A 9,490-nucleotide genomic window follows, 5' to 3' on the forward strand; every position below is an offset into this window, starting at 1 on the left:
TCCCAAGGCAGCTATTCCCTGGAACATTTGTGCATCCACTGATAATACACAGAACTTTGGGGTTCCTGGAAGACGACGTTTATTAAAGATATCTCTATGAGTCTGTCGGACAGCAGATATTTGCTTCTACTTTGAATTTGTGTCACATCGCCATACTCAGTATAAGCACACTTCCGACCACAAGTTTGGCTTCCATCTTTAACTTGATGTTACTTTGTTTGATCACAATATGTACTTAGAAAACAATCTTATATTGATGAAATGATGACGATAAGATTTGCGAGCTGACTTAACTCTACCAAATCAAAACGTATTCGGCCAACTGCTGAGAACACCATTCTAGCCTCTGAAATTGATGAAGGGCGTACAAAGAACTAGAGGATGCTAAAAAGAAAAGCCATCAAGTAAACATAGCCATAACTTGAATCACTATTCATTGAAAGTTCATTTTCAATTGTTTTCCCCTAAAGTTTCTCGACTCTTGCATTTGTATACCTCTATCTTTGTAACTGATATATTTATTAGTTCTCGTCATTTTCTTCAAATTATTAAACGACAGGAAATTATAAGTGGAAATAATAAGCTGAAAGAAAGAACAACCAACATGCGAGAAGGTCAAAGTAAAATGATAAAGACTATAGGAGTCACCTCTCTCCCCTCCAAAGAAATGTAGTAAAATGTTTTTTAACCAAAAATGACTCATCTGCGACTCCCCCCCCCCCAAAGAATAATACAAACAAAAGTACGAGATTATTATCCACACATACCTATAAAATCAAACAAAGAAGGAAACATTCTGACGAATACCACCGTGGTAGAGATTGCGCAACTGATTACTTGAACGTTTAGCTTTTGTTTCTGATAGTCTTAGTAGCCGCCCATCGGTGGCATTCCATACGGTGGCATCGGAGGCATTCCCGGCATTCCCGGCATTCCTCCCATTGGTGGTGGCGGACCATAACCGCCTCCCATCCCTGGACCTCCTCCCATTCCCGGCATCGGTGGTGCAGGTAGAGCCAGTGGCAATAATTGAGCGTACATGTTCTGTTTTCATAACAACCAAGACGTAAGCGTCGTCTCTTTTTTTTTATTTCTAATTCTTTTTTAGCATTTTTTGGATATGGTGTATGAATGTAGCTGTGAAAAGTAAGTACCTGTTGGGACATGACATCCTTCTCTTCCTGCTCTTTGGCCTTCACTTCTTTCTGAGCCTCTAGCTTGTCCTTGATCAGTTCATCCACTTTGCCAGAGTATTCTCGGATAAACTGCCATACAAAAAAAAAAGATTGTATCATAACTAGAGTCTACCTAGTTCGTATATCTGGTTTGAGTGATGTGAAGGATAAATCACCTGGAGGAGATACGGGAAGGCAAAGTCAATCATGTTGTTGATCCAAGCAAGTTCTAGAGCAACATCTGGCCGGATTAAGTCATAACACACAAAGAGACATGTAGCAAAGCATTCCTTTTTCCCCTGTAACCAAAAAAAAAAGAAGAAGATTTTCTTAGTTTCATCTCCTGTTTTACAGCATACCCGTTTGATGTAATCGTGCTTGAAACACACACCTGTTCAATGAAGTATACTAGAAGTTGTTCGGCAAGGTCGTGGTCGCCGGATTGTGAAGCAGTTTCCATACAGTCCTTGTACATGTTATCTTTCTTCGACAAAGCAATTGATTGCTTCCATCTACCAGCCTTCTTGTAGATATACGCAGCCACACGTCTCATTTCCACAAGCTCGTGTTTCTCAATCTGTTCGCACCCAGTTTAATTAAAAATAACATAAGGGGAGATGTAAAAACGTAAAGTTTGTAAATTCTTACCTTCTGAGCGAGGCCTATCTGGTCAAAACTGTCATGCAAATCAGTAGACTCGCGCAACCTGTCATAGTCTTCTTCTTCTACGTATATCTCATTCAGAGCTTCATTTACAGCAGACACATTGTTGCTCTGAACTGCAACCATGTAGGGCTTAATAAGTCGCAACTGACCAGCCTGAGAATCAGGAAGAAAAAAATCATCAGAAAATTAATCATTACTAAGACGAGGAAAATAAATAAATTTAAGGGTTAGCCTAGAACCTTGCGCATAATATCAACGACACGTGTGTGGTCTAACCGCAGAGCAAGCACATTGAGAAGATCGTTGATTATATCAGGGTGCTCTTGCAAGTAGAAGTGAACGGCCTTGTAGTAAAGCTCCACATTCGCAACCTTGGCGACAATGTCTTTGAATTGCATGTGCTCCCATGCTTCAGGAGAATGGTTCATGACAGTGGTTGCAGCGTTATCAAACTCATCGTATTGAATGTAAAGATAGGTAAGTTCTTGCCAATGCTGTTGCTCATCACAGGCCCGTATAAGCTTGGGAATATTGAGGCGAGTCGAGAACAACTTGATGTGTTCCATAAGCTTCTCGTAACGATATCTGGCGTACAGTACACCCAACTCGGTGAAGATTCCCATGTGAGCCCGTTCCAGACCAAGTCCACTCTCCATCAGTGAGATTAATTCACTGAAGCATCCTCTGTTCTGGTAGTACTCGCTGACTTCTTCCAGGTCGTCCACCTGTTAGAGGACAAAAAGATTAGCCCGTGGGATAATAAATATCATGTAAAATTGACGAAAAATTTCAACAAGATCAGGTGTTTATTCTCACCTGTATGATAACGTTAAGTCCACATATTTGAGCCAGGCGGAATTCTTCAGCATCAACACAAGCGAAGCAAACTTCCTTCCATGTCTTTGCACTGTTTGCTTTCCTTGCAGCATCAACAGCACTTTGGAACTGCTGCAACTTCACAAGTGTGACGGCTAACTTGGCCCAGTTCGATGTGAACGCATAAATGATTTTTGCAGCCTCGTACAGAGCTTCGTCATACAGGCGATCACCCACATTTGGTAGGTTAGCAACGTTCGGCATCAGAATAAATTCTTCGATCTCACCCAACCTTTCGATCTTTGCATAAGCATAGATGAGCTCACTATCAACCTTGGGTTCCTTCACCTTCTGTCTAACCATAAGAAGGTATCTGACCAAGTCATCATAAACATCAGTATCTTCACAGGCGCGGATGACCTCCAGGAAATGAGTGGCATCATCAGCTCGGATGAAGGACTCGATTGCGTCACTGACTAGTCCATCCCTGAGTTGAGCCTTGGCGACTTGAGTCCAAACAGAATCTTCTTCGACCCGGAAAGCAAACTCAACGGCACGCTCAATGCTTCTGACGTGATCCAACAATACGTTGACAGCCTGGACATTTAGGTTAAACTTCTTGAAAATGGCAAATGCTTCCTCATACAATTGGGCATCAACCGCCACTTCTCCAACAGCCGGACCATCAAAATTATCTAGCCTGTTGATGTAATCCATAACTCTAGACGGATCCGCCTTGATAGCTGTCAATATTAACAGATTTTGCAGATTGAAGTTTCCACTGAAGGCAGAATTTTGAAGCACAATCTTTTCAAGAAGCTCGATAAGCTCATGCGGCAGATCAGCAGTCATGAATGCTTTAACAGCTGCAGAAACTTGCTCCGGGCTCTTGCTTTCGGGTAAAGCAGTAGACACAACTTGGTCAATAAGTTGTCTTCTATATTCGTTTTCTTCCACAAGAACCTTATCCCAAAGGTCACCATCCATCCTCTCCACTACATACCTGCAGTAGGAAAACCATGCATAAGAAGACTACAGTTGAACCACTGTGGAATAAGTAAGAAGTTTGGTTATCATTAATCAAATACCTGGCTTGTAACTTGAACAAAGAGTTCTTGTTGGTGACATTGATGAGTTCCTCATCACATTGTCCCCTTCTGTATGCCACAACAGCCAGGGTGGGATCACGTTTCTCACAGTACTTACCCACAACCTTAGAGTCGTAGTAAGGGTTGGTGGTCAGGAAATGTTCAGGGTTGTTGTTACTGTCTATGATAATTTTACCCAAAGCATTATGAACATGCACATCTTGGCTTCCCTCACTAACTAGATGCTCCAAGAACTGAGTGAGGAGACGGAGTCGATTTCTGAATAAAGTAGACAAATACATATTAGAGCTTTACGAACTAAGGGGCATATGGACGTAAACAAAGATGACTGAATAGATTTTACACCTCTTCTCGCATTCCTCAACGAGGGGTTCAACAGGAAGCAATGAACGAACAGAAAGAATGAGGCCTTTTATAAAATCTTCAGGGCATTCGTCATCAAGCAACTGCCCCACAACTAAGGGAGCATTCCCAGGATTCACCTGCAAAATGAATCACATTATAATTATTTAAGCATAAAATGCCAAACTTCCACACGTTTCACAATAGTCTAAAGAAACTACATACCTTCTGAACGTAACCTTCAATGTAACGAAGCATGTTGTTTGTGTACAGGTAATGAGTAAGATCAGGCACAAAGCCGAAACGGTCGCAGACATTTATCAAAGGTCGGGCATCAGGAAGCTTAGCTTCCATCAAAAAGTTCTTCGTCTTTTCAGCATCATAAAAGTTAGACTCTCTAGTCACACGCTCAACCTCTTTTATCTGACCAGTCTTCGCAGCTGCTTCAATGTACTTGAAGTGAATCTCAGGATCCTCACTATCGCAAAGAGGGAAAACATTGTATATCATCAGAATCTAAACACAAGGATTGTTCTTATTTACAGGAGTGACAGTAGATCCTTGATAAATCACCTCATACTCAAATATGAACCTAGGAAAAAGTATAGCCCTTCGTACGACTTGAACTGCTCAAAGAGTTTAATGCATTGATCGACACCAAGTTGCTCACAGTACTCCTTGCAAGCCTGCAATGAAATAGACACGTCAGTGTCACATTAAACAATAAAATTCATATCATACCACAACACAGCACTTACCTGAACGATTATCTGAAGGTTGCCTCTCAGGTTGACCAGCAGAAGATCCTTCATGCACTCCATAGCCCATTCGCTGGAAAGAGTACCGAAAAACTCAACAAGAGCCTGCATAGAACAGAGAAATATTCAACAACTAGACCATCCAGGAGTTCGCAACAAAAATTTTTTTCTTCGGAGGTATTACCTGTGGCTCAATAGCATGTGTGTTCACAATCACACGTTTTATATCAGGTAACTCTGAGTAATGCTGCACAAAGCAAAAGGAAAGAAGTTAGAGAAGAAAAAAACACCTATTAAACCAACTAAAAACAAGTAAACATTGATCAATAACCTTTAAAGATTGGATATAAAGTCCAGCCTTTTCACAAAGCTGAGCAACACGAGGGCGGTCATAGTGGCTGAACATCCCATTTGCTAAAATTGCATCAGCCACATTTGGAAAGGTTACCAAATTGATCTCCAGAACCTAAGTTGAAAGTGGAGTAAGAGGCCTGAGAAAGGGAATGAAATGGGAAAGCACAGATAGATACAAGGTGGCAACTCTTGTCAACCTTAGTTTGCAGAAAAGCATGCTCAGGTAAATTTGGCTTCAGAACATCGAGAAGGAAAGCAGTTGCTTCACGGATCAGATTTCTCTGTATATGCACAAGTAAATTAGCACATGATAACTCTCTTCTAACAAGCTATGAATATTGTTGTATACACTATTTTATACTTATATACGGACCTGAAGGAAAAGATCAGTGATGGTGTTGTAGTCAACTGGACAACCCCCTTCCATTTGCGACATCATTAAAGCAAAATTTACTGCCCCCTGTATAATAAACAAAATCAGGTTAAAATTAGTCAATAGAAGTTAATTCGATTCATGACTACTCTTGTGTTTACGCTGCAAGCATCCCGTAAACCAGTCTTCCCAAGTTTAATACGTTGCAAGTGTCAAAAATGAACCACACTAACCTGGGGATCCGAACGGAGTATGGTTTGCAGAAGAAACATGTAATCAGGTGTGTACCCAACCTAGAGTCACAATATGAAAAAATGGTACATTTTTAGCACAGTTAACTCTCGGGAAACCATAACAGGGGAGGGGAAACTTTTAAAATGGTTACTTACCTGCTTTGAGTAAATCAGTATTTTGTCAAACTCCCTTCGCTCTGCAAAAGCAGCAACAACTTTTGGAGTAGCTCGAGCTTTGATATATATTTTCAGAGCAAGGTCATTATCCACAGTCTGGAACAGAAAAGATTATCATTACAACATGTTAAAGGAAACATTAAAGGACAGCGGTCAATTTTATGATTACCTTGACAAGGTCTCCAAGTTCTTCACTGCATTCTAACTTATCCTCTGCCAACCAGTTTTCCAAGAGGTTCTTCTTGTTTTGATTCACAACAAGCCGAGATAGTTCTAAAGACTCATATGAATTGAGCTTCCCTCTAGTCAAAAGGGTCCCAAAATACTGTAACAATGGAGGAGTTTGCCCTGCTTGTACAGGAACACTCTGCAAAATTGAGTAGTGCGATGTTGTAGTAATATATTGGTGTTACTTAAATCTAATAGTAGATAGCATGTTCGCAGAGGCTTGCTTGAAAATCTAGCAAATACCTGGAATTTAGCCACCGTATCAGGTGTCCGTAGAATCCCCTGAGGAGATTCAGCAGCAAGCTCAGCAGCCTCCTTGTATTTTGTTTGAGCAAATAACTCTTGGAACCGTTGAACAACCTGCAACATCAAGCTGAATATGAGAACTTTCGCATCAACAAATGACTCTGTTTTTTGTTACCTACAATTACTTCATTAAGATAACAGATCCACACATCTGAACCCAGATAAACATCACATACCAGGTTTTCTGCACCAGGGAGATTTCCTCTTTTAGCCAGATTGACAGCAAGTTCCAAATTGTTCAACTGTTAAACAAAAGCAAGGAGTTTTTAGCATGTCATGATCAAATAGATAGATTGTAATGAGTAAACTGGAAAAAGGTTAAACATACTTGACCGCTAATGAAAGGTATTATCGTAGCCTCGTTCACTGTAGCCAAAAGAACTTGTCCTCGCCTATTAATGGCATAGAAACCCCCAACTGAGGACGCTTCGGAAGTTAAGAAAATTGGGTCTGGACTTATCCTATTTCTGTAGATAGCAGAAGCCGTCTCCAAATCGTATACAAACAACAGGCCAAGCTTGGTGATGACATATATCAAGTTAAATTTGTGAGAGACCTGTAGGGGAAAAAGGACAAATGTGTCATAAAATTTTCACCAGAAACTTACTGACGTTAATTGAACTTCTAAGGCAACTACAAACCTGCATGGCTACAGGAAAATCATCAGCAAAATCTGGGGGGAAAAAGAGATCTGCCTGCTTCTTTGTAAATGATGGTTTTCCTGAATAAAAAAAAATTGCCCACCTTTAGACATCAGATGATTACCAAAATAAACAAGAAAATATAGAACAGCCGAGGAAGCTAACCTGGTTGGGCACCAAGCTCAATGACATGCAATTTTGATGTTATCTGTCCAGCATTAAAGCTTTTGCTTGCAAAGGATATAAGAATAGAAGGATTCTCATTCCCAGGGACCTATCATCAATAATGTTACTTGTCTTACTACAGTTCAGGATTAAACAACAGAATGAACTAACAAAATAACCACATAATTTACCTTAAACTGGGCAAATGAAGCACCATGTGCTTCAAGGGCCTGGCTCCGCTGTTGATCCACAGAGAAAAGCTGCATATTCCCTTTTACCAACTGTGGTCTCTACAGAAGATAATAATAAAAAGACCAGTCAAGAACATATAAAATGACTGTCATTATGATGTCTCCATTCAGACTATTATGTGGCGCAGTAAACCTACCTCAGGAGAGCCAGGAGCAATTCCAATCAACACCAACCACTTCTCATTAGGAGAGCACTTGTAGTTAATAATTTGATTGTTTGCCAAATTGGCCGTTCTATCAAACATCTTAACTGGCTCAGAATCACCTGGAAATATAGGAGCAAAATTAGAAACAATATATAGAATGTAAGAAGAAGATGACAGTAATTTGAGATTTAAAACCTTCAATCGACCAATGATACACAGAAGTTTGTGTGACCAGGCCCAACATCTTTGGTGTAATCCATTTCCAAAAAGCAACCTATAAAACATGGGTGGTTAATATCCAAAATCAATTGAAGTACAACATGAAAGATACCGAGTAACAAAGATTTTGTTTCGGTGCTCACCTGCTCAGGCATCTGATGAGACTTCAACTTTGCTTTCGCTTCGATGTTAAATATCTGTAGATGATCCTGAGTAGTTCCTGGAACTTGAGCTATACACAAATTAAAGAAAAAAAGTGAGCAACAAAGGAGGAAACATCCGCGACAGACCTAATTGACACAACACAACCATGAAGATAACACATGTCAGAAATCATATCAGCGTAGTTACTTTCCATACTGAATCAATATAATAGGTTTTCTATCAAATGCTATGATGCATCACAACAGGCACGTACTCGTTCAAACTTCAAACTAAGTAGCAGTTTATTTAATGATAGTTCAAGAAAAATCATCAAAAGGAAACCATTCTATTCTAGGTGGACGATTTATTAACAGAAGGGAACAGACAAATACCTTTCAAGGCAAGGATCCTAGAGTTTGGGTTCATAAGAGCAGAATCTGCAGTGATAGGCCTCCTCAGAGGCTGCATCGGCATATTCATATCTATAATCACAACGCTGTTCTGCGGTGCAGTCTCTCGTACACATATGTACTTGTCAGACTCCATAGTAACATTTGTAAACGTGATGAATTGCTGATTGATCCCAACGCTCGGTAGCTGCAAAAAAAATTTCAAAACAAAGCGTCAAGTCTCATAGTTCGTGAACTTAGTTACGAGATCCGATTGAATCAGCACAGATCTGAGCGTGTGGTCTGATCAGATACATGCACTACACAAACTATCGATCCGCAACGATCGAGAAAAAATTCAAAACAGTGAGAGAGTGTAATCAATCGTATAATAGTCTTGAGCATAACCAAATCGTCGGAGATCGGAGACTACGGCCAAATCTAGCTCGATTCCGAGAGATGTACATACGTTTCTAAAAATGGAGACGGAGGAGGGAGAGAGAGAGAGAGCTTACCGTTAGGACCTCCTTCATCGTGATTGGGGCGTTTGCTGCCGCCATGTTTGACCTCAGATCGCAGCGAGAGAATCAGATCCAACGGCCGGGACGGGATCGTCAACGGCCAAGAGAGAGAAGAGCGATGCGGGAGAAGCTGGAGAAGATTTGAGATCGCTGCCAGATCTGAGGCGAGTGAACGAGAAAAGTGATGAAGAACAGCGATCCGATCGGAGTCACTCGTAGAATATAAATGAGAGAGAACAAAAGGAGACGACGTGCAAATTAACGGGTCGGGTCGGGTCGGGTTTGATCCGAGCTGGTAAATGGGCCGGGTTTTGTCACAAAACAGACAGTGATATTGACATGTTGGTACCCTATGCTAGGTGATAAGCTAGCTGTGCCTTTGGCTTATGTGCAAAGGAAGCAGAGGACCGTTAGAAGAGTTAGAAGTGGCTAGATGAGAAGTATGAAGTGAAGAGGAGACTCTAGCTGTGAAGGAAG

The 9,490-nt window shown here is 40.8% G+C and overlaps 1 protein-coding gene across 1 annotated transcript; it reads right to left on the minus strand.

Moving 5' to 3' along the window:
• Positions 1 to 563: 563 nt before the first annotated feature.
• LOC106353039 (clathrin heavy chain 1) lies at positions 564 to 9,265 on the minus strand. The gene is made up of 30 exons (XM_013792714.3): positions 9,008 to 9,265; positions 8,496 to 8,700; positions 8,103 to 8,191; positions 7,936 to 8,014; positions 7,732 to 7,859; positions 7,535 to 7,633; positions 7,344 to 7,452; positions 7,179 to 7,258; positions 6,866 to 7,093; positions 6,714 to 6,779; positions 6,475 to 6,591; positions 6,173 to 6,370; positions 5,983 to 6,099; positions 5,827 to 5,886; positions 5,594 to 5,680; positions 5,418 to 5,501; positions 5,198 to 5,332; positions 5,051 to 5,113; positions 4,867 to 4,971; positions 4,682 to 4,794; positions 4,334 to 4,586; positions 4,112 to 4,248; positions 3,746 to 4,024; positions 2,658 to 3,660; positions 2,081 to 2,566; positions 1,824 to 1,994; positions 1,567 to 1,752; positions 1,352 to 1,474; positions 1,155 to 1,265; positions 564 to 1,044 (listed from the first exon to the last, which is right to left on the minus strand). Exons 1-30 carry the CDS (start codon positions 9,050 to 9,052, stop codon positions 868 to 870), a joined length of 5,133 nt encoding a protein of 1,710 aa, XP_013648168.2. The 5' UTR covers positions 9,053 to 9,265; the 3' UTR covers positions 564 to 867.
• Between the last annotated feature and the right edge of the window lie 225 nt (positions 9,266 to 9,490).

The sequence above is a fragment of the Brassica napus genome, chromosome A3 (genome assembly GCF_020379485.1).
Source record: "Brassica napus cultivar Da-Ae chromosome A3, Da-Ae, whole genome shotgun sequence".
NCBI classification, from domain to species: Eukaryota; Viridiplantae; Streptophyta; class Magnoliopsida; order Brassicales; family Brassicaceae; genus Brassica; species Brassica napus.